The 23,270-nt window shown below is 46.5% G+C and overlaps 11 protein-coding genes across 11 annotated transcripts; 4 read left to right on the forward strand and 7 right to left on the reverse strand.

Annotated features, from left to right (window-relative positions):
* Positions 1–1,364: 1,364 nt before the first annotated feature.
* On the reverse strand, positions 1,365–4,108 carry BT62DRAFT_1060215 (MFS general substrate transporter; the record flags this gene model as incomplete). The annotated part of the gene is made up of 17 exons (XM_043178602.1): positions 3,655–4,108; positions 3,565–3,597; positions 3,455–3,515; positions 3,294–3,396; positions 3,160–3,196; positions 2,969–3,105; positions 2,809–2,913; positions 2,564–2,761; positions 2,478–2,513; positions 2,374–2,431; positions 2,246–2,319; positions 2,085–2,195; positions 2,007–2,036; positions 1,853–1,953; positions 1,749–1,800; positions 1,630–1,696; positions 1,365–1,573 (listed from the first exon to the last, which is right to left on the reverse strand). The coding sequence occupies exons 1-17, from the start codon at positions 3,893–3,895 to the stop codon at positions 1,365–1,367; spliced, it is 1,653 nt and encodes a 550-aa protein (XP_043032763.1). The 5' UTR covers positions 3,896–4,108.
* Positions 4,109–4,649: 541 nt separating this feature from the next.
* On the forward strand, positions 4,650–5,707 carry BT62DRAFT_769594 (uncharacterized protein). The gene is made up of 4 exons (XM_043182220.1): positions 4,650–4,874; positions 4,928–5,128; positions 5,198–5,321; positions 5,381–5,707. Exons 2-4 carry the CDS (start codon positions 5,045–5,047, stop codon positions 5,632–5,634), a joined length of 462 nt encoding a protein of 153 aa, XP_043032764.1. The 5' UTR covers positions 4,650–4,874; positions 4,928–5,044; the 3' UTR covers positions 5,635–5,707.
* Positions 5,708–6,320: 613 nt separating this feature from the next.
* BT62DRAFT_1014173 (uncharacterized protein) lies at positions 6,321–6,728 on the reverse strand (the record flags this gene model as incomplete). The annotated part of the gene is made up of 1 exon (XM_043178172.1): positions 6,321–6,728. One exon carries the CDS (start codon positions 6,726–6,728, stop codon positions 6,321–6,323), a length of 408 nt encoding a protein of 135 aa, XP_043032765.1.
* Positions 6,729–6,904: 176 nt separating this feature from the next.
* Positions 6,905–7,735, reverse strand: BT62DRAFT_1014174 (uncharacterized protein; the record flags this gene model as incomplete). Its single annotated transcript, XM_043178173.1, has 1 exon — positions 6,905–7,735. The coding sequence occupies one exon, from the start codon at positions 7,733–7,735 to the stop codon at positions 6,905–6,907; it is 831 nt and encodes a 276-aa protein (XP_043032766.1).
* Positions 7,736–9,487: 1,752 nt separating this feature from the next.
* BT62DRAFT_939135 (uncharacterized protein) lies at positions 9,488–9,922 on the reverse strand. Its single transcript, XM_043187662.1, has 3 exons — positions 9,733–9,922; positions 9,562–9,679; positions 9,488–9,509 (listed from the first exon to the last, which is right to left on the reverse strand). The coding sequence occupies exons 1-2, from the start codon at positions 9,862–9,864 to the stop codon at positions 9,635–9,637; spliced, it is 177 nt and encodes a 58-aa protein (XP_043032767.1). The 5' UTR covers positions 9,865–9,922; the 3' UTR covers positions 9,488–9,509; positions 9,562–9,634.
* A 2,739-nt stretch (positions 9,923–12,661) lies between these two features.
* On the forward strand, positions 12,662–13,072 carry BT62DRAFT_874076 (fungal hydrophobin; the record flags this gene model as incomplete). Its single annotated transcript, XM_043182538.1, has 4 exons — positions 12,662–12,703; positions 12,760–12,830; positions 12,885–12,972; positions 13,025–13,072. Coding segments are annotated over 4 exons (249 nt in total), but the record flags the coding sequence as incomplete, so codon positions are not given.
* Positions 13,073–14,879: 1,807 nt separating this feature from the next.
* BT62DRAFT_939138 (hydrophobin-251) lies at positions 14,880–15,584 on the reverse strand. Its single transcript, XM_043187663.1, has 4 exons — positions 15,443–15,584; positions 15,307–15,377; positions 15,163–15,250; positions 14,880–15,111 (listed from the first exon to the last, which is right to left on the reverse strand). Exons 1-4 carry the CDS (start codon positions 15,563–15,565, stop codon positions 15,064–15,066), a joined length of 330 nt encoding a protein of 109 aa, XP_043032769.1. The 5' UTR covers positions 15,566–15,584; the 3' UTR covers positions 14,880–15,063.
* A 553-nt stretch (positions 15,585–16,137) lies between these two features.
* BT62DRAFT_924826 (uncharacterized protein) lies at positions 16,138–17,565 on the forward strand (the record flags this gene model as incomplete). The annotated part of the gene is made up of 6 exons (XM_043184667.1): positions 16,138–16,327; positions 16,636–16,679; positions 16,740–16,801; positions 17,110–17,242; positions 17,274–17,412; positions 17,477–17,565. 6 exons carry the CDS (start codon positions 16,138–16,140, stop codon positions 17,563–17,565), a joined length of 657 nt encoding a protein of 218 aa, XP_043032770.1.
* A 692-nt stretch (positions 17,566–18,257) lies between these two features.
* BT62DRAFT_1014178 (uncharacterized protein) lies at positions 18,258–19,259 on the reverse strand (the record flags this gene model as incomplete). Its single annotated transcript, XM_043178174.1, has 5 exons — positions 18,258–18,488; positions 18,682–18,808; positions 18,876–18,995; positions 19,072–19,077; positions 19,150–19,259. 5 exons carry the CDS (start codon positions 19,257–19,259, stop codon positions 18,258–18,260), a joined length of 594 nt encoding a protein of 197 aa, XP_043032771.1.
* Positions 19,260–20,652: 1,393 nt separating this feature from the next.
* BT62DRAFT_939143 (hydrophobin-251) lies at positions 20,653–21,357 on the forward strand. The gene is made up of 4 exons (XM_043187664.1): positions 20,653–20,794; positions 20,860–20,930; positions 20,987–21,074; positions 21,126–21,357. Exons 1-4 carry the CDS (start codon positions 20,672–20,674, stop codon positions 21,171–21,173), a joined length of 330 nt encoding a protein of 109 aa, XP_043032772.1. The 5' UTR covers positions 20,653–20,671; the 3' UTR covers positions 21,174–21,357.
* Positions 21,358–21,760: 403 nt separating this feature from the next.
* BT62DRAFT_769892 (uncharacterized protein) lies at positions 21,761–22,608 on the reverse strand. The gene is made up of 2 exons (XM_043182221.1): positions 22,484–22,608; positions 21,761–22,422 (listed from the first exon to the last, which is right to left on the reverse strand). The coding sequence occupies exon 2, from the start codon at positions 22,319–22,321 to the stop codon at positions 21,887–21,889; it is 435 nt and encodes a 144-aa protein (XP_043032773.1). The 5' UTR covers positions 22,322–22,422; positions 22,484–22,608; the 3' UTR covers positions 21,761–21,886.
* Between the last annotated feature and the right edge of the window lie 662 nt (positions 22,609–23,270).

The following is a 23,270-nucleotide window of genomic DNA, read 5'->3' on the forward strand; positions in this document are numbered from 1 at the left end:
GTCCACTCATAGGACCAGATGCCAAGGTACGATCTGGGATGGCAAAGATGACAAGACCGGATTCATCAATATTCCATCTGTCCCGCATCGCATATTTCACCATAATGCTGTGAAGACGCACACGTTCTTTTTCCACTGCCATCATATCCACTGAGCCTGCTTCTCCATGCCGCCAAACCTCCTGAATCTTCCATGCCTTGCAGAATGACCTCAACCATCCCTCTCCTTTCAAACACTGATCCTCTGGAATATTCATCAGATTTTCAATCCGATTTCGCTTCTCTATCAGCATTGCACCAGTTACAGTCTCATCTCAGAGCTGCATATTCTGATACCAGGATGCAACAGCACGCTCCACATCAGGTCAGGTGACAATACGAGACTTTTTGGATGATAGTGCATTAGGGTTCTCATTTGCACACTGTTCAATTTTTGTACAAGATGCCAGTTTCCATGAAAGAGTTGATTGGGTAAAGAGCAGTGCACCTTCCTTTCGGTTTGCGAAATGTGCCACAATGTCAGCATGTCGATGGGAAGGATGGTTATCAACATGTTTGAATACTACGAGCCAGTCTCCTGTTGTGAGGTGTGGGTGGGAGATCTGCTTTGGAGGCTGAGCTGATGATGTGTACATTGGGACTTTCTCCTTCTGTTTTGTATGCTCATATGGATTTCCAGGTTTAGCATGTGGTTTTCATGTTGGTTCAGGAGGCATGTTTATAGAGATATAGGCTGTGTCACTTTACAATAATTTTTTTTGTGTTTGTCATAGTCCATACAAACAAATTATGTTCTTTATTGTTCTAATATATGCATAATGTCATATCAGCTTACTATAATTTTCGATCTGACAATGCATATTCCTAACTAGAACCATATGCATTATGCAATATGCATTTCTAGCCCATTTCCCTGCTCCCCAACTGCGTTCCAGCCCAATCCATATGCATTGTCAGAATTATGCATTTTGACATCATGCATTGTGAGATAGTCAACTGTATATTTAAAAAGCACCTGATAAATGACATTGCTGCTGGCACAGCCTGCTCGTCATTCACAACACTAAATTTTTGATCAACGGGACCATGTGACTGGTGCACGTGCCATGCGTCGCGTGAGGTGGAAGGAATGAGCCGTGTTTGTCTTGCAGCCAGTATCTGATGAGCCAATGCTACAGAAAGATATAGATTGTGGATTGACTCGACAGCTTGTTTGTGACATTCAACTTCAAGTCTCGGTGAGTACGCATCGCTTACTTAATTGACATTGGAGTAACCAACTCGGATAACGGGAAGACAGTAGGGAGTCGCAAATGAAAACTTCACGTTTGTTATATATCGATAAAAGTAATTCGACGTCCTGCCTCAAAGAGTATACCGGAACTGATCCATACAATGAGGATCGCATCTAGGCATGGAGATGAAGGAAGAACTCACATGAGGATTCTCAAAGTCCGTCATATCGGACTCTCCATTAATCTTACCTTGCATTTCCCTCTCCTCATCAGTTAGCCCATCCGTGAGCATAGCCTTGTCCCGACGTCTATTCCGCATCACGAGAGTCGTCCTCCAGGCTACGATAAGGCGCTTAATCAGTATGGGCTTTCCCGGTAATGAGAACTGCACGCACCAATGATGACGAGGAACTCTAGCCCGAAGCATATGCTGCATCCGATAACACCTGGCGTATAAGATGGCTAGAAAATTGAATTATGAAATTAATCAGAGAAAAGAGGGCAGGTGGCATACGGCGTCCTTCGTCTTGAATATCTGTGACCCGCACATGTTTCCGACGCAGTAACTGTAGGGGACGCGTTGGACATTGAACGCAGAAGGAAAACAAGACAGCGCACCCGACAAACGTAAACGAGGAAGTCACAGTTCGTTTAGTACGGCCGGGAAGGTTCGAGGGAATGAGCGTCCACCCCAAGAACAGACTGAGAACGAAAGGGACCTGCCAGAGGTATTGGACAAGCGATTGGAAATTTGTGTTCGAAGATATCTTACGGTCATGTAATACATCCCCCATTTCGTCCACTATTAGAGGCATTAGGATGGCATGGGTAAAACGAAGAAGAAGAGGACCTTGGTAGACGAACTTGTCTCGATGAGAGCCATTCCAAGGAAGCCGATGAATGGAGGAATCGTCGCAAAAGCCATGATGTACAGACGGAGGTTCTTCCACTTTGATGTAACCTATCGTTATGTCGGTTTCGCAGCGGTGTAGAGCAAAGAGCGGTGCAAACCAATCCAACGATGACGAAGATGACAACACTAGTCATACTTCGAGGAATCGTGTATAAAATGACCTGGAGAGATGCTGTACAAGGATATAATTAATGACTACCGGTTGATATTGGACGAATATACGTACTAAAACCAAAACTCTTGTTAATGATACTTCCGAAGGTTGTCAGGCCTCCATTAGGCACCTATGCATGCATCAACAAAAGTCCGTGTATCAAGCCATATGCCTACCGATGATAGAAAGGCGTTGATTCCAGCGAAATAAAACTAGATCAATCTCAGCATGACACGGGAAGACCGATGCTGGAAGCACATACACATGGATCGACCAAACACTCCTTAGCTTGGTCCCACTTCCACACTTGGGTACCTGTCCTATCATGTCCACTCTGGTTCTCAAGGATCCTGGTATTGGCCATCCGTTTTTCCTCCTTCGTGAGCCAGGGAACTTCAGATGGGGTACCGAGGAAGTACAGGCAAAGGATACCGGCGAGGATGGTGAGCGAGCCGAGGAACTGAAAACAGGTGAGCAGTCATTGGATGAAAGAAAGATGCGACGTACGTAAGACATATATCGCCACGCCTGAATGTTATCTCCATTATACTCAAGCGTACCGATTCCGTAGAGGGTTAGATCAGAAATGACACCGAAGCCTGCATTCGCGCTCTGTTGAACGCTAGTGTAAGCGTAGTAAATGGACACGAGAGAGGTGGAGACGAACTTGGAATACTAGGGCGCGAGAGGAATGTTCTCGTCTAGTGTACCAACTTCCGATTATAAGGATAAATCCCGGGCTGATACAACATTCGAAGAATCCTTGCAGGGCACGTAAGGCAATGAGCTGTTTAAAGTTCTTTGCTGCGGACTCGGTTAGCCTTTACGATGGCCGAGAGAAGTGAACAGAGGACAAACCAAAACCAACGCATAAGACGACGACACCCCAGCATATCTATCAGAGTGTGTCAGAAAAATCAAGAGATAGAGTATGACTGTACCATATAGATCGACCTGCGTATAAGAGGTGGTTATTGATGGTGTCTCGACACGAGAACGGAAACGTACAGAGTCTTACCCATCCTCCATCGTTGAAGGAGAATATTGGACGGAAATTCGAAACACATGTAAGTGATGTAGAATATCGTCGTCAGCCTAATCGAGAAGGTAAATGATTGGGATCGTAACATAGAAAATGGTGTTCTATAATCACCATGAGTACTGCTGCCCAACCAGGCCAGTATCCTCACGCAGACCGAACGTCGCCATAGTGCCTGTAGGAGGTTCGCGGTCTGCAATCACATTCAGAGGAGTTTGACGCACTCAGGCCCGTCTTGTCAGATTGCTGAATACCATCTGATAACGAATACATTAGCGTTAGACAATGCTGCATGCGAAGCTGTAGCGGCTCACAGCAAAGCCACATGAGCGGAAGGAGATAGCAATCCATCTTTCGTTTCAGCTTCTTGTATTGCTCTGGGGTGTACTCGGATACGATAGCGACTGTAAATGGTGTTCCAGTCAATATCTTGTATCCCCAACTGAAGTCGCGGAAAGACCTACCTTCACTGTCATCTTGGGCCTCATAAACGACCGCCTCGACGACCACGTTCTTCTCGTCAAAGGAGGTCTTCTCTGGAGTTGCGGAGGACATGGCAAGCTAACGGAGGACGAAAGCCGTGGCAAACATCAAAGAGTGTCCTATATAAACTCTAGGGCCGTTGACAATTGTTCTGATAGAAATCTGCCCTGCTTATCCTGCAGGAAGAACCGTCCTTATCATTCGTTTAGAACAGCATGGTATGAAGCTGCCTACAGGCTGCGGGAGCGAAGGGTCTTAGGGTCCTACGCCGATTGATAGGAATGATAAAGCAGATACTAGAGGAACTAGAGGTGGATACTAGCAACTTATCAAATGAGGGCCTTCGGAAACAACAGGGAACCTAAGCAGGCCGGTATCAGACAGGTACTATCGAAGAAAGGAGAATTGTGAACTGAAGAAAGAGAGCGTTCCGAGATGGAAAGGTTCCGAGAGAACTTGATTGGGAGTATTACGCAAGAAGACAGAACGGTAGCTGTCATAGATCTTGAAGGCGACCATCTTCCCGGTCAGTTAATAACAGAAACTGTCAAATCTTCTGCCACAGGAAGTGTCAATGTTACGTTGCTAAGCCAATCTAAGAAATCATACCGTCATCATTGAAATGGCTGAAACGACTTGGCGCTGCATCCTTTCAGTCAAAAGAAACAGGGAAAGCGTATCAGAAATGCTCAGAGGATTGCTAGAGGAAGCTATCTCGATTTTTTTCAGATAAGTGTGGTGACCTTGAGCGATACTGCCTCTCGCCACATGCTCTAGTTCCATAAAGGCAAAACGAAAGAGGAAGCGGCTACAGTCCGAGGTGCGTTGTTGAGGCTTATTTGCTAGTTGCTTGTTGCCTCCTACCGCCAGCAGTTCCTGCGTGCCCCCGTTTTCTGCGTCTCCCGCGCATTTTCGAGCGCGGAATACGATCTTCTTTCCTTGTATTCGTGTCGAAGCTCCGATGAAGACTGCCGCTTTCAAGCATACCGAGGCATCGGAGAATCCAGCGTCGACAAGCGAAGCTCAACACTCATAGAATGGAAGGGCTATCGTGCGCATGCTCCTTCTATTTCGATATTTATTTCCCTCTAACTTTTCCAATAGTGGAGCGATGGTCGCACTAGTATTGGCTGAATTCTCGGCTGCCAAGATTCGCCCTTTCCTTCGCTTCCCAGGTTTTGTTCGACTTCCAGAAGAGCTCAGGCTTCGGGTCGCCTCACAATGTGCTGCAATACCGATGCATCGTCTCGTTTCAGCAAAGGGTGCTTAATTCAGACAACGTCAAGTGAGCGCAAGTTTTGTCCAGTAAGCGCTATTCTATATCAATAATCTGCTGACACCTTCATCTCATCATGACCTCTTGCGCTCACTTAGGAACTCGCTATCAAGGACACTCTTCTCTGGAGGATGACAGGCCGAGGTACCAGACCTCCGAACCCACCTCAGGATCAGGTTGCGGCCATTGTGCAGTTCACTGCGGTGAAGGTTCCTGTAGCTCGTCCGTAAGGTTCATCATACCATACCTCAGAGAGCATCCGTGCTTACCGTCGTTCGCAGCGAAGATGTTGGTACTGCAGCATAGCTCCGTAGCAGTGGGGCTCGAACTAATATACATTGCGTTCAGTACTCGAGCCTCGACGACGCGCAGAAGAACGACGTACCAACTCACGGCCGCCTGGGCGATAACAATTCTTGGCAAGCTACAGCTAAACCCGACCAGTTTGGAGGGGTCGAGCGGTCCTGCGTCGACGTTCAAAGCAGCATTGTTGGCGTTGGCGACGCTCTCGCAACATTGGACGAGTTGGTTGTAGCCGGAGCACCGCTGTGTAGGGGTCACCGCTACTGTGAATGCCATAATGGTCAGAAGGAGGAGAGAGCGCAGGGCAGTGAGCATATTGTTGGAGGTGAGAAGGCAAGTGTTTGCAAGCTACTAGACGGATTTTATGTCTGATGACGCTTCGATAGATGTCATTTATGATTGAATACCATGCGCTGTGGCGGCGTAAAAATGCCTAATTTCTGAAGAACTAGAAGATCTTAATGTCAAAGAAGAGGCATGGCACACATGGATGTTCCGTCTAATGTTTTTGCGAAGCGGATAAGCTTTCGGCAGATGGTATAAGGTTCGAGAATCGTTTTTTTTTTTTTGCAGAAACCGTGGTCCGATGTCTTACAGAATGAGTTAAAGATGATAGAAGATGATAATTGCTTTTCGTGTGCGCCTAGACGCTAAATTGTGGTGCTGAAGGCCCAGGGTGGGACACAGGATGAGAATGGCAGCGTTGTATGCGGCCTCTATGACGTCGTTCATGCTTGGATCAAGAGTCGATATTTAACCTGTATTCTGGTTATTACAGTATATGACAGGTTTGCCTCGGCCAACTCGTTCGTCAGTAACATCTGCAAACCAGATTCTGAAAAGGGAACATGTTCAGACAGTGTACATTCTGCATATCGTAATATATCACTGAGAAGATGGTCTCGAACCCAGAACCCATTAGACCACCCTGCGCTTCATCTGTCCTATGAGACCATGCAAGTACGATGGCGGGACGTATGGGTTTGCAAACTGTGTTTGACCTGTCCTAGTCAGCAGCATATCCTTGACCATACTCTTACCAACATCATTCCATTGCCACATGAGGTCGAGCGAGTCCACATAAGGGAGGAACGATGAGTCCGTAGCGAGGCGCCAGATCAGTTCTCTCGAGATAGGGCAGTACGGTCGGTGCACAGGCAGGAGAGGGTCATGGACACCCAGGTGTCGGAGCTCTCTGAGAGGTTCCAAGATCGCTATGAGGTCTTTTACGTACATAGGAACCCCCCCGAGAATGAGACGCTCGATCCTGTGGGAGAATTCCGCGATTAAGTCTTGAGTGAGGTATTCCGCTTTGAATGGGTTCATGATGGGTCCGACGTAGATGATGGTCAGATCCCGGAGTCAGGGGAGAGAGACGCCACGCCGGTAGAGGGGAAGATGTTCTTGGGTGATGTAGTTGAGGCAGATGGTTAATGAGACAAGGTTGGATTCTGACATGGAGATTGGTAAAAGGAGGTCCAGTGGGGGAGTGCCGTACATGGTCACATCGATGACATTGGGGAATACGGCCGTGTACTCAAGATCGAACGTTCGAAGAATGAGGTGGAGGATTTGGTGTGAGGGAACGAAACAGGTTGCTTTGGACGGACGTATTCTCCGAGATCTAACCAGCGAAGGTTCACGGCGGTGAGGAATGCACGAAATTCCCATACGTCGAAGGGCTTTACGCAGGTTAGTCGTTCGGGAGATGAAAGGTTTTTTAGTCCTTGGAAGATCTTGTAAAAATCTTTGAATCCAGAGGGAATGATAGATATGTAGAGTTCGCGCCAGCGAGGCGCCGTAGAACGGAGTGATGACATGACAGCAAACGTGTGATTTTTTCTAGGTTGTCCTGTCTTCAGCATGTCATCGTGCATCCGGAACAGGAAAACAGACAATGGGCCCTCCTTTGCACGCCGAAGAGAAAACTCGATAAGCGCTGCGGGAATCGATACTTCAACCTCCCGGGTTTCTTGGTAGTCCTCGTCTCTTTTTATCAAGTATCGAAATGGAATAAAGATAAAACACCACAAGGAAGCGAGGGAATATGCTACGTCTCTCCAATGGACACACACATGAGAGATAGTGAGCATGCTGTACGGAAAGTGGTCACCATGATAGTCGTCCACAGCAAGAATCAGGCTGTTAATCAAGCTAGTAAAGATTTCTTTTAGGATATCTTCAGAGACGCGATGGATCGAAGCAGGCCTATCGGTAGGTGCAGCTAGGGAAGCCTTGAAAACGGGGTAATCAGTTGGAAATTGAGCGAGGAAAGCGACAGCACAGTTACCGTTCCTGGACGAAACGGTGGCGGACGAAAACGAGAGGAACATTCATATGGAGGATGATATCTAACGAGAATAAGATAAAGGCGGTCAAAGATGAAGAAGAGCCTACATATAACGACTCATTTTGGATTATGCAGCACTTGGGAGTGTAAAATGAAGAGTTAATTCCTGAGATCGAAGTGATGTAAATACGAGGGGCTCAGGGGCTGCAATGGCTGTGTGAGCTGGAGAGCACTTAAAGGAAATGTTCATCGTAAAGGCAGATTCCAGGGGTAGGGAGTTTTTCATAGACCTCTGTGTGGACCTCAAAACATTTACAATTTCTGTCAACACAGAGCTCTGCTCTGTCCACAAAGATGGACCACCAGTGCTGTCTCTGTCTCAGTGCTGATCTGAGGCTGAGGCTGATTCATGAGAGACATCAGCATCAGTGTCTCAGCTTCATTGTCACCTTCATCCTGCACCCCCAGGTGAGATGAGCTTTGCTTTCTCACTGTCATTCAATCCCTAACTACTAATTCTGCCTCCTCTATCTGTTGTCAGCAATCCTTATTGCCTGGTGAGGCTCTGCCTCCATTCCCATCTTAAGAAAGCTCATCCATACAGTTTCCGGCCTCATCACATCTAACCAATTTTCATCCAGTATTACTGTGTTCTTATTGTACAAGTCACTACCAAGCTTTTTTGTCACCCTCCGACCTCTCCCTTGTATCACTACATAGCCGTTCACATGCTGCAATCAGACTGAGGGCAGTTTTCATGCCCCATTGTACCTAATCATTCTTAATCTTCAAGCGAGCAGCAGAGTAAGGAAGTTTTTGACAAAATGGACTCACCATCTAAAAACGCGGTACAAGTTGTGATAATGATTCGCTGGCATTATCTGGCTGGGCTGGTACGACTACATCATGAGATGGAATATTTTGATTGCGACCGTACCACCGGTGACTAATGTTAGTGGGCTCGGCGCTACGGCCCGGCTCCGAAGTTTGGTTCTCGAAGATTCTCCTCAACTAACATCACTTACTGTGTCTTTGACATGGCTCCGAATCCTACGGCTTTCCGTCTTTGACATAGACGTAAATTGAACGTCACGCTAAGAGGATCGTAGTGAGCCACTTTTTCGTAGATCATTATCCAGTCTCATTAATCATGAATCATCTGACCTTTCTTTTCCCCGTCAGTCTTGGCTTAGAAGTCACGGTTACTATCGCCAAAGGCAATACATCGTGTTTCTAACGCAAGATTGTTTATTCAAACGTTCCCAGTACTGCGTTACACTAGTCTTTCCTCGGAAAAGGCTTATGATCCCAATCCTTCATCAGAATCCCATTCCTCAAGCCCACGATGGCACAACGGCATTCACCGTCATGTGCTGGTCATAACTCACATGCACTAGGGACTCGTTGGCTCCAACTTCTTCCTTGAAATGATTCTGTACTCCTCACTTCTCCCATTAAAATGGCAAGACGCTTACTGATTTCTCTCCCCATCCTCGGCGGCCGCTGCCCGTTACACAGTCCCCAGCACTAGCTACTTCCCCACTGAACTCTTCTTGCTCGCGTTTGCGGTGTCTCCGCGCGATCAATTCTGATCTCGGTGCACTCGGCGCACCGGATCCTGCGAGCGATTCCAAACCCAATCAAGACCAAACTTGGAAGGCCATTCTGTGATGCTCTAGATCTGGAAGCCATCCTCATTGTCAAGATCACCTTCTCTTTCAGAGGTGACAGATTGTTTCCTCGGAGTCGCATTGGTATCAATGGCATGTCTCGCACTCTCCTTGCTACCATTAGGATTGCCGGATAGGAGATCAGAGGTGCATAGAACCAGAAGTCCGACCGTACGGATCGACCTGATGCCGGGAGTAGCTCTGCATCCCTCATCATCAAGAGACAGCGTCATGGAAGGAGGGTGAGAGGGTATCGGGTCGAAAACAACACTCTAGACAATGTGTCTTGTGATTTTTACTTGCGACGAAAATAAGCAGCATGTCTCTCCTAACTGTTTGTTTACTACGTAGCTTGACCAGTCTTTCCTAGCATTTTGCCTTGGGAGTAGGACCTCATCCGTCTTTTTTCTTCGCGTCTGTCTAACTCGTCATTGGTTCGCAAGAATACACCGCTTGGATACCGCTCTCCGTATGCGCCGTACAGAGCCCGTTCTGCATCCATGACTATATGTACCCGCTCCTTTCTTATGCTAGTTTCTCGGAGCCGAATTTTGTCAATCGTTGCTACCACAGACATTGAAGAAAAATTCCGCTTACCCCTCAGATTTTCTCTACGACCAGACTGTCTGTGCTAGCCGTTATTCTCTAACGTTTGAACGCTGGACGCGGTGCAAAGTGGCAAGATTTTTCTTCTTCGAAGCTTCGTTATCGAATCTTTGAACTCCTGACTTATCTGTTGTCTGGAATATAAATCCGACGTTGTCAGTGTTTTTAAGATCTGGCACCGAAGATAATTTTAGTCGCAAACCAGGCGTAAACCGCGTGCCATCACACAAGGTTACCTGCGTCTGTTGAGGGCTGATATTCCTCAACCACCATCTGCTGTACTCAATGCGCCGACAGATGAATTGAACGCGAACAGCGGAATTGATTGTTACGACTGTCGTTTCAAATTTTGACAGTATGTGAATAATCTGATTTATCACATGTTAAAGCTAACGTGAGCAAAGCGTCGACCACCCATAATTACTTCAAGCTTGTGCCTCAACAGCTGATTAAAGTTGTCCGAGGGTAACTGCTCCTGTAAGAATTCTCTGCAATGGTATCTTACTAGCCTTTGTATAAGGTAGCAAGCCTGTTCAATTGCCAGCCATTGCCAGCGAGGCTGTCGGTCCCGGACAGAGCGACACATTCTGCTATAGTCTGCTCTAGTAGCGTCAGCTCTTATGTAACAGGAACAGAAAAACTGCGGCGTACTACCATCATCTTCATGAGAGGCTTCGTGAAATCTTTTCTCTCGTTCCACTTTACGACGATTATCATACTATCTCAACGACTATCGCCCTGCGAAATCTCAGGCCGTCTAAGTGCGAAACTCTTCTTTGACGGAGAATAAGGTATTGCTCTCATCCTTTACTGGTGGATCTGTTATATGTTCAATTAATCTCTTCGATCAGTGAGAGGATGAGTCATCCGACAGCACAGGTCAAAATTCTTACAAGCCACTCACGGATAATGTATTTATCTTTGGCGTTCTGTATAAAACACTATCTAAGTACGACCTACCCGACCAGAACAGTATTGGCCTATTTCATGTGGGCTACTTGGGATGTTTCTACAACTCGGGTTGTTTCGACAGGTGGGGCTACTCGTTATTAGCGATTATTTCCCTCCACCCGAGTGCGCCAAGCTCCTATCAAAACTGACAAGATTTACGAACACTATGTCAGCGGCTTCTTGATTCGTTATATCATGCTTTTCGCTGATTTATCCCCTTAAAAATCGTCTGGACCTTGCCATCATGCTTCCGGAAACTCTCTCCGAAAATAGATCTTCAGGGATGGAGCGCATTATTATTCCTTCTTCACTTTAGCAACATTTTCATCTTTTGTGTCCTAAGCGTCTCCGAAACTCCGAACATCATTTATCCTGTCGGCCATGGGCGCGATGTTACTGTGACCCATTCCACTGACTCTTGAACTTGAAATACTCCCATGTACCCGCCTTTTTTTTTGTCAGTTCAGGTTTGATACTGTTAACGATCCCTTCTCGCCCTCATTCTACTCCACACTCTTCGAAACTATATCCAAAAGCTTTATCTAGATACCCGTGAATACGGTTTAATTCATGATGTAATTTGATTATTGACGGAGTCATTTGTCATCATAGACAAGTGCTTGATTATTCTTACATCTCAGAAATCAGAAAGGGGTCACAATCAAAACAGATTCATTGGTATCACGGCCTGTTCCGTGCCGTGTGGGATAAAACTTACGACTGCAATTCGGCTAAGCTAGCATCGGAGACGAGATAATTTTATACATGGTTGGTCCAGGTCTCTTTGCGGAAGTATACTGGCATCAGTTATTTCATGCTGCCTCTGCGGAGCCACGAAGACTCCAAGTTCTCACAAACGTGGCCGGAGCCTGGCTGTTCAAAACGCCTTTTGTTCGTCGGGCTGGTAGGCCAATCTGGGGAAAAAACCTGGGCCTTCCCGAGCATTTTCAAAATTTTACGTCACTTTCGAATTGATTGGAGAGACAAGTAGATCAGGGTTCATCAATTTCTTACGCAACATTTGTTTCAGAATAAGATGATCTCCCGTACTAGAATATTAGCAGGACACGTTTTGAACCTCAAAGAAGTGATTCACAGATGCTATAAGTAGGACAGGATTATTTGCTTTTGAGATATTAAATGAACGAATAAACGCTCCAACCAGGAAGGATAGGAGAGCAACGTTCTCAGGGCGGCGAACGATCCCAAGTGGAATTGTTATTGAAATGCAAGTGTTCCTTCCATATGATCGGATGTCTATTCGCAGAAAGAAGTCAGGATCTGGCCATCGGAAATAGTCTGACTTTCATCAGAGCTGAACACCAAACCCGTAGCCAAGCACATTGGAGAAGTTAGAACGCTCTCACAGCAAAAAGGGACATATTCGATGAATATTCGCTTCCGCTGAACGCCACATCATGCACCTTGCACCATTACGGCGCATGTAGCCAGTGAGAAATGATCCTCTAACCGCGTCATTCATATCAGCCTAGCACTATACTTGTCCTGGGCAGAGCGAGTCTGGATAAACTATTTTTATTCTTGGGAATGAGATAGAGGACCAGGAAAATTATAAAGGAGGCGTCAAATCACCGAGTATCATCAAGCCAAACAGCCCTCACAGTTGTATAGCTTTCACCTAGTTCATAATGTTCGCTCGTCTTTCTTCTATCGCTCTCTTGGCTTTGCCTCTCCTTGCGTCCGCCACCGCCATTGTTCCTCGTGGCGGCAGTGGTACGTCCTGCTCCACTGGTACCGTACAGTGCTGCGACTCTGTTCAGAGCGTAAGTGTCTTGCAAGTCGTCGAAATGAACGCGAGAGCTAATATGTATTATTGTAGCCTAGCTCCAATGTCGTTCAGACTCTCTTGGGCCTCCTTGGAATCCCCATTGGCGATGTCACTGCTAATGTGTAGGTATTCATATCTTGACCGACCTCGCCGATGGCTGATGTATTTTCACATAGCGGTGTTACCTGCAGCCCCATCAGCGTCATCGGGGTCGGAGGCAATTCCTGTTCTGCGCAAACGGTCTGCTGCGAGAACAACTCCTTCGTTAGTACTAACTCTATTCAGCGGATAACATTACGCTTACAGTCACGAACAGAACGGTGTTATTGCGCTCGGCTGTTCCCCCATCAACATTGGCCTCTAAGGGACTCCGGAAATCCTTACGATTGACGATGATGTAGTCATTTATCATACGAATAAACATTTCGAGAAATCAATGATGAAGAACAGATGTTTCATTGCAGATTGAAATTCATAAGGAGAGTATAACTGACCTTATTCAAAGTCGACTGAGAATGAGAGTCGAAGAAGGATCTCTAATGGGAATGTCTATCGCGTAGGGTAAGATAAGTGTCCTTGTTGAATCCTGTCGTCATTATTGTGTAGCTAAAGGGACCTTGATCACGTCGATATTGATATAGTTTACCATCCGAGAGAGTTTTTCCCAAGTGAACAGTGTTCAGGCAGGGCAGAACTTGGCCATGACGTCTCGAAGTCGCGTCTGTGTCCTAGACCTGCGGCCGGTCCCTACTACATGAGCACGGATTGATCTAAGGCTAAGGGACCGGCCCCAGGTGTAGCAACGATGGCAATGCCATTGTACTTGCTTCTTATTGACCGAGAAGAAATGAACGTACAGAGGTCGCCCTTTTGTAGGGTCGAAGCGTTGCCTATACTCCTACCAGTGATGAGAGATACCAGCAGCCCAGACCGAGGAAGGGCCATTCGAAAAAGATAGATCAAGGCTACGAGAAGATCATGGCCGAAGTTCAAGAATTCCGTCCGGCAACTAAAGTCAACGATTTACCCAGGATATTCCTGTTGATATCGTTCGATGCGAGCATCAGGAGAGCAAAAAGGAGAGAACATGGTGGTAGACTCCAAGCAGTGTGTGTTTCAAATTGAAGATGAAGAAACATGTGACGGTCATCATGTCGCGTGAGGAGTCGCGTAAACGGTGACACGCCCAGGCCTAGGTGACGCACCATTCGTGTCAAGACTCAATGCTGGCGACTCCAATTTTGGGTCGACGCCGGTGCAGATGCTTGACCTTCCCAGCTTGGCCTTGAACTAATTCTGTATTTTGTTCGTGAGTGGAGTCGGGCAAAGAAACTAAGTAAATAAAATGCCATACATCACTGATTATTTAGCACTCAGGTGGTAGCCGTATCTGAACGTATTGTTGCTAATGTGCTTGCCATTAGGTGAACTCTCTCTGGAATGACGGCCCCCGAGTAGTGTAACGCTGGTATCTTTCTTCAGTCTGGTCGCCTTCAAGATTGTAGAGCTAACAAAACCTTGATATTGATATCATTTTAAGAGAATTGTTTTTCTCCCGGATAGCGACCAACAAAACATAACAAGCCTATTCACCATCGACAACGATGATCAAATGACATCGCAGCTGCTCCATATCGTCGCGTCGATTTACTCGCAACCTTAGTTTTCTGGCCTTTTTACTATCATCTAGTCCTGCCACTGCTCGCGAGAGCAACAGGAAATCGCCGTGAGTCACTTATACTGTCGACTCGGAGATTCTTTTTCTAACATGGACAGAATATCTTCCCTTCATCGTTATGTCTCCACTACCATTGTGGTACCTCTTGATGTCAGAAAGATAGATACTGGTCTGCGACAGTGAAGATACGGGGGAAGTGCGCATGTTTATTATATTCGAGAGCCCGCGAGTCCAGGGGCAACGACTCCCGTCCTTCAGGTGCCGACTATGTCAGCGTACACTTCACCGTGAAGAAATACTGTTACACCTGCAAAGGCGTCGTTATGATTCTGAATTCTTTGAGAAGTACGGGAGAGTTCCATAGGCTCTTCATGCACTGGTCGTTGGTTCGCGTTCTAGCTTGTCGCTGCCTCTTTTTCCTTTCCTTCGTTTCATCTACAGACACCGGTAGTGGCTGGAAAACATATGGACATGGAACATTGGTACCAGGATTACCAACATTTTTTATTTTCTCAGGACGCTTCGTTCAAGACCTCGCGTCGAATGTTCGAGTTCTTAATAACATATATGTTCCTTATCCAGCCATATTGATTTCTCGATCTGTCTACTTGTCCAACAAATGAATACAATATCGCCGATACGTTCAAATCATTCCTGAGCACTTGTAGAAGATTCCCTTAGAGGCCAACATTGATGGGGGTGCAGCCCAGAGCAACAATGCCATTCTGTTCGTGGATAAGTATGCATACAATCATTTCCGAGGTCGAATTACTCACGTAGCTGTTGTCTGTACAGCAGACAGGTTGGTTGGAGCAGTCGGTGCCACCAACGCCAATGACAGTGATGGGGTCGCAGGTAAGACCGCTGCGATGAACGTACTCAGCAAAACAAAAGACACGATTTAGTACGTGAAAACCTACACATTACCGGTGACACTGCCGACGGCGATCCCGAGGAGGCCCAAAAGGGTCTGAACAATGCTGGAGGAGGACTATAACAATCGTTCGTTCAGCTCTCAAGCATGATCGTATAGATGAGGAGCGCAGGCCAACTCACACTCTGGACAGAATTGCAGCACTGCGCGGTACCGGAAGCGCAAGTGTCTTGCCGGGGAAGGACGGTGGCGGTCGCAAGGAGAGGCAAAGCCAGGAGAGTAAAAGCGGAGAGACGAGCAAACATTATGAAACTGAGGTTAAGCTGTACAACTGTGAGGGCTGTTCGACTTGGTCATACCCGGCAAACTCACATCTCTTTTATAGATTTTCGTCCTCTCTGTTATCCCCGTGTACAATAGTCATCTGGTCGAATAATAATGGTACGTCCCGACTGGTATTGCATGCGTTTGACGCGTGAGGAATACTGAGACAGGATTCATGATGTGGCGCTGGGTGGAAGCGAGTATCAGTCAGTACTGTACCTTTTCACGGTACTTGGCTACTGTATTGTGGCCAGGCATTGATATGAATCGCATCCCAGATAGGTTTTCTAAGAAATGGTGTAATCGAATGAACCAGCGCCGCGCCCTCATTTGGATACATACAAAATCTCTCCCCTGTTGCCCTGAACACCATGACGGAACCGCTGGTCGCATACACTCATTCATTTTCGTTTTGATGATATATCTTGACCAGCTCGCCTTTCGAAGCTCATCAGAGTAAAAGAAAGGTGTCGGCGAACAAACTCACGTACCCTGATCTGCTCAAGCCACATCTGTCCATTGGAATTCAATTTGACGTAAGAAAAGGACATTCATGGGATTTTCCCCAGCTTCATTGCATTGGGTCCGGTCCTATGACCGCCAGCACGGGAAAGATGGAACACCGTCCGTGGACGAAACTCATTACCTGTCGCCGGATGCTAACCAGGTTGTAATATTACCATATGGATGCCTGATGGGGACCGATTCTTCTGAGGTTTTGGGAGCGCTGTCTGCAATGACAGGTTAGTTCAAACAACAGCAATTCAGAGGCATAGAAGTTAGAGCACGAGGCCAGTCATGAGGTGAATTGTTCATGATTTTTCCGGTAAGTTCTACTGTCATTTTCTGACGAAGTATTGACACATGAAAAGATATATGATACTATACCTAACGGATGCAGAATATCGAGCTCCTTCAGGAGTCGAGCAGAAGGGGTCATAGTAGCATCACTAGGCTGACAGGATACATTGCCATACATTCTCCGTTGAGCATGAAAATAATCGAGATTGTGAATATCTTTCTTCAGTATTTTGTGATGCTTAATGTCTAGATCGAAGCGCCTACGCTGGAAAGGGTGGTATGAGAAAGATCGACGTAAAGACATGACAATGTCTCACTTATTCAGTCTCTATAGAAAGGGAACACGATCGATAGGTAAGAAATACTCAGGCCGCTCCACCTGTCGAAGTATCCGAAACGCCGCCATGGGACCTCAGGTGTATACAGGAACAAAAGCAAATGTTCCTGGTCGAACGACGAATGGGTATGTGTAACGTTCCATGGGAGAGTTGCTACGAAGTCTTAAAATACCACATATCCAAACTTGCGGCAAAGATAGGATGGAGATGGGTCAGAGGGTGGGATTGACATTTGTTATCGCATGGGATGATGCCTGGAACTGCTTGAGGGAGAGTAGCTGAGGGTAGAACCCAAGAGAAAGAAATAAAAGAGTCTCGTATACATAGCTGCCTTAATGCTAACCCGTGATCACTGATTTTGCGCGTCTCTGGAATACACATTTCAGTAAGGACGAGGAAGAAGGCATAAGAGATCAATTGATAGAAATACACACGAAAAATTGCCCACAAAAATTGGCAATCACGCAAAAAGAAGCCCGTCCAATTGGCGGGCATATTCAACTTTCCTCGAAACTATTTGTGAGTACATTCCCTACAATTATCCATCTAGGAAATACATCAACAATACGGTCTTAGAAAAACGGAAGGGGAAAGAGGATACATGCCTCTTTCTCAGGGACCTCTTTGCTCGTACGATCCCCAGAGTCATGCCAAGTCCGACAACCCCCCGGCACCAGCAGAAAAGCACAGTAAGATGTCCTCTCTAGAACGGTTTAAATAGCGAGAAGCATGGTGTTGCTTGTCAAAACGAAGTGACGACCAAGATACCAACAATTACGCACAATAAGGGGGCTCCGGATTGCTATAGAAGCCATTTTCAGAATAGCTTGGAAGGAAAGTAATAGACCAATAGCTCACTATACTTTCAAAGACCTCAGGCTGGAAATAAAACACATTAGGTTGTCTTACCATTGAATGAAATATTAGCTTAGTGGAAAGTACAGGAACGAGTTTCTCTTCATATCGGCGGCGTTTACCACTGACCAGGCTGGTCATGAACAAGCCCGGAACCCCGGACCACGTTCGCAACAACCAACAGTTAATGGCGCAAAAATAAACATTTCTACCACTTACAATAACGACAACGACGCGTCTCCTCCTCAATCTGCTATACAAAGAGATCCAACAGCTATTATCTCTTTGACAATGCCTGTGGGCCATCTCTACTATCGCGGCTTTTCGAGCAGCAAAGCGAGACTCGCTCTTCGAACTCAAATTTCTGTGGAGGTCCAACGCAGCGAGAATACATAACCGATATATGGTTGGAAACAAACGAAAAAATATTACACGGTGAGTAACATCATTTTCTTCGAGATCAAGCGCTCATTGCTAACTCCAACGTTTACGACCGTTCGACAGCTAAGTCCTGGGTTTGTCAGATCCCATCTACACTTCGTAGACCCCCGCTATCGAATCCAGCTGATGCCCAATCTCCATTCTTCGAATTAAATAAAGGAATAGCCCTCGATATATGCAATCCTTTTATATCATTGGAAACTGTGGTGTGTCATTATATTCCTTGCTTGAATTTCTGCTAACGTTTTTCCGTGCTACTCAGCAGAAAATTCTTCAGCCTCACAACGACACCTTCAAGGAGCGTATTTGATACAGTGCTTGCAATGCTCGTCAATATATCTGCGTCGGCGGTACAAGAAGCGGGCTTCAGCACGATGGGCTCAAACGATGGCCTGAGAGTTTTCTCTCCTGGTAGGAGATGCCATGCCGCCCCAACGATGACGGGCATTGATCCCTTTTCAACACGGCTCTGTTGTGCATTTAGTTAACTTTAATCAATGTGCTCGCTCTCTCCGTCATCTAACCGATGACTGCAGTTCTCATCGATGAGCAGTCTTAGGTCAACCGATTTGGACCTGGCCATCAAAATACTCACCAAATAATTTAAGGATACAGAGCGACTGTGTCTTCTTTCGCTATCTCGATGTCCTGCAACACCGCACGGCGCTGTCTGCTGTACGTGACTCTTTCCTCTGGATTGCAGAGGGGATCTCTTCTGCACGCCCATAGGATTGTACAGTTCCAGGTCCATTTTCTTGTACCTCGTACCATTGTTTCAAGACGGAATTACTAATTTATAGAACAGGCTTGCGGTATGAACACTGAAACGAGGCTGATGATATCTGCCAAAATATACAGCTTTTCCACACAAGCTGCCGGGAATAGACATTTGATGTCCATCGGAGCCGCTTTACTGTGCGTATTCGTTGGTATCTTGGTCGTCACTTCGTTCTGACGAGCAACACCAGGGTTCTGGCTAGAAGGTATTTAGATCGCTCAAGAGGACCTTTTAACTGTCTTTACTGCTGGTAGAGGGGGTTCGTCGGGCTTACATGATTCTGGGGGACGTACGAGTGAAGAAGGCCCCAGAAAGTGAGGCAAGTCTCTTCATTTCCCTTCTGTCTTTCTACCGTATGTTTATGTGTTTTCTAGATGGATCACCGAAGGGAATGTACAGGCAAATATTTTCGGGGAAAGATTGGTATGCTCGCCACGCCGTTTCTCGTGGGAAATTGTCCATGTTGTATGCATTTCTATCAATTGATCTCTTTTGCTCCTTTCTTCATCCTGAAATGTGTTTTTCCGAGACGCAACAGTGGATACAGGTAACGTTGGGATTCTTTTATTTCATTCTGGTCAATGGTTCTACCCTCAGGTGCCCACGCTCGTGCAGTGCCAGATGTCATTCTTGCCGCGACAAATGTCAGTTCCATTTCTAACTATACTAAGACAAAGTTGTGAAATCATCGCCAATACCAGGTTCGCTTGAATGCCATTTTATTTTAAGATATATCTGTAGCTCCTTGCCGAACGCTACACATGCCCATACAACCATTGACATTTTCTTTTGTTCCTGTACAGAGCTTGAACCTGAGTCTGTCCCGTGGTAGCGTTTCGGGTATTTGACAGGTGGAGCTGCCTGCTCCGGGTGATTATATCTTTCCATTTGATCACGTTCCCTTTCTACAGAGACTGAATATTGCCATATCTCCACAGTGAGCCTTCTCATACCATCCATTTTAGAGTCCAGCTCGGCGGATGCTTCGATCTAGCCAAAAAGGATCGGAAAGCACTTCACCATCTCGATCGTTTTCGCGCGTAACACCAAATGTATGGCGATGTATCCTGTCAGCCTAAGTGCTACGAACCCTTCCGCTCGATTCTTGAAGGAGTTCATTGTGTTCTGCATTCGTTAGGTAAAGTAGCATAACTCTTTTCATGTGTCAACGCTCATCAAGAAAATGCAGCTTGCGACTAGGCCAGAAGGGCATCTGATACCAGGTGATAAGTTTCGCATATGGATCTTTCCCGTGTTGCTGTTCATGAATCTCATGAGTCGGAAATCTAGGCTGTCAGGGGAAAATCGACCCTTTTTTACGTTACATTAATTCAAGTGGATAGATGTGGCTTGAGCAGATCAGGGTACGTGAGTTTGTTCGCCGACACCTTTCTTTTACTCTGATGAGCTTCGAAAGGCGAGCTGGTCAAGATATATCATCAAAACGAAAATGAATGAGTGTATGCGACCAGCGGTTCCGTCATGGTGTTCAGGGCAACAGGGGAGAGATTTTGTATGTATCCAAATGAGGGCGCGGCGCTGGTTCATTCGATTACACCATTTCTTAGAAAACCTATCTGGGATGCGATTCATATCAATGCCTGGCCACAATACAGTAGCCAAGTACCGTGAAAAGGTACAGTACTGACTGATACTCGCTTCCACCCAGCGCCACATCATGAATCCTGTCTCAGTATTCCTCACGCGTCAAACGCATGCAATACCAGTCGGGACGTACCATTATTATTCGACCAGATGACTATTGTACACGGGGATAACAGAGAGGACGAAAATCTATAAAAGAGATGTGAGTTTGCCGGGTATGACCAAGTCGAACAGCCCTCACAGTTGTACAGCTTAACCTCAGTTTCATAATGTTTGCTCGTCTCTCCGCTTTTACTCTCCTGGCTTTGCCTCTCCTTGCGACCGCCACCGTCCTTCCCCGGCAAGACACTTGCGCTTCCGGTACCGCGCAGTGCTGCAATTCTGTCCAGAGTGTGAGTTGGCCTGCGCTCCTCATCTATACGATCATGCTTGAGAGCTGAACGAACGATTGTTATAGTCCTCCTCCAGCATTGTTCAGACCCTTTTGGGCCTCCTCGGGATCGCCGTCGGCAGTGTCACCGGTAATGTGTAGGTTTTCACGTACTAAATCGTGTCTTTTGTTTTGCTGAGTACGTTCATCGCAGCGGTCTTACCTGCGACCCCATCACTGTCATTGGCGTTGGTGGCACCGACTGCTCCAACCAACCTGTCTGCTGTACAGACAACAGCTACGTGAGTAATTCGACCTCGGAAATGATTGTATGCATACTTATCCACGAACAGAATGGCATTGTTGCTCTGGGCTGCACCCCCATCAATGTTGGCCTCTAAGGGAATCTTCTACAAGTGCTCAGGAATGATTTGAACGTATCGGCGATATTGTATTCATTTGTTGGACAAGTAGACAGATCGAGAAATCAATATGGCTGGATAAGGAACATATATGTTATTAAGAACTCGAACATTCGACGCGAGGTCTTGAACGAAGCGTCCTGAGAAAATAAAAAATGTTGGTAATCCTGGTACCAATGTTCCATGTCCATATGTTTTCCAGCCACTACCGGTGTCTGTAGATGAAACGAAGGAAAGGAAAAAGAGGCAGCGACAAGCTAGAACGCGAACCAACGACCAGTGCATGAAGAGCCTATGGAACTCTCCCGTACTTCTCAAAGAATTCAGAATCATAACGACGCCTTTGCAGGTGTAACAGTATTTCTTCACGGTGAAGTGTACGCTGACATAGTCGGCACCTGAAGGACGGGAGTCGTTGCTCCTGGGCTCGCGGGCTCTCATTTACTGCGTCAAGAATTAATCAGTTAGTTACGGACTATAAACACGCGCTCTTACGCCGCCTCTTCAACTGTTGGAGATCATTTAGGGACCAAAAGGCGGCACGGTAGCAGCAGCGACATAATGATGAACGGAGGATATTCTGTCCTGCAAGGATAAGGCGCTTCGGAAGGAGAATCTGCGGCACTATATATGATACACAGTGATTTCCATGTTGTTCCCGCGCGATACTGAGAAGTACCAGGACCAGGCAATTAAGGGTGTGAGTAAACGGACGCAATGCTGAGGGGTAGCTGCGTTGTCGTTTGGTCGTCGCCGTCGACGGTGAAGAGGCTTGTATCATTCTCTGGTTGATCAAATATATCTGATCTCTGCGAAGGCCATTTATTTGCTTTAGGCTGGTCACAGGAGGAGATTAAAGATCGCTGTTGTCGAAGCAATATGGTATCTCCTACGGCGGGGGTCACCCAGGCCGTCGTTTGGGCCCCACCTTGCTGAAGTCGCCTCTCGTACTGTCGATTCAGATCTATCGACGAGCAGCGCAAGCGCCATACTAGATCCGTTGCTTGGAGATGCCGCTGTGTGGTATAGGGAGAGCTGAATGATAGTCTGTTGAGTAGCACGAAAAAAACACCAGCAGGAGTTCCAGCAAGGATCCTAGTGACACCATAGCTTTTGCAGGATGGCATATGTTGAGGGTTCTTTTATTTGAAGAACAACATTCTACGAGACTAGGCATCATTTGGTTGTACACTTGGTGCCGAGCGCTATCCGCAAGATAGAGGTGTGACTTTTAAAAAAGCATGAATGGACAGCTTTCAAATGCGTGAATAAACAAACTTTAAACATACCACATCTCATCATATCAAATGTAGCACGACATCGCTTTCACCGAAATCAGTGTAGGGTCTCACAGGCATACAATATATCGCATGCTCTGTACAAATGGCTTGTCAGAGAACGCTTACAGAGAGTGAAGAACGCACCAGAGCCTGATGCAGACCAAGTCCAGCTTCCTTCCAATGCAACAGTGGCAGCTAGCATCCACTTCATGGCAGAATTAAGTACAAATCAACCAGAAGGCTCGAGATGAAAAGAGGCCAAGTTGCGCCCTGGTATCTACTTGGAGAGAGCGCCGGCCTAACATCTTATTGGTCTGTATCATCAGAGATAGTCCAGTTTTTGAGTAAACGAAACGTACCTTATCGTGTTTGACACGGAAGGAAACGGACTTGATTCGATAGTGGGTATCTACAAAACACAGATGGTATTTGACGTCCCCAGAACCCCGCTGTCGAACAGTTCTAAGCGTTGGCAAGGAGCTCGAAAGGGCATCACTCACCGTGGAATATCTTTCCACTCGATTTCCGTCGTACATTGGTTACGTATTCTAGCTCCACCTAACATTGCGCCTCCCCAGAAATTTGAGCAGCTGAGGCTCTTCTGTGTTTGTTGGCCGAAAAGCTGCGATGGCAGAGACGGCCTACAAAAGATAAGAGCTGATTATCTTAGTAGAGTAGGCAAGTCCGGATATTATTGAGGAGGGGAACAGGTCGTCGAAGCAAGTGATAGAGACGCTTTGTTGTTTGTTGTTGATCTTCGTACCCGACGCGTTGCCGCTTGGCTTCATGATCGCGA

The sequence above is a fragment of the Guyanagaster necrorhizus genome, assembly GCF_019112545.1.
Source record: "Guyanagaster necrorhizus MCA 3950 unplaced genomic scaffold BT62scaffold_81, whole genome shotgun sequence".
Classification (NCBI taxonomy): Eukaryota; Fungi; Basidiomycota; class Agaricomycetes; order Agaricales; family Physalacriaceae; genus Guyanagaster; species Guyanagaster necrorhizus.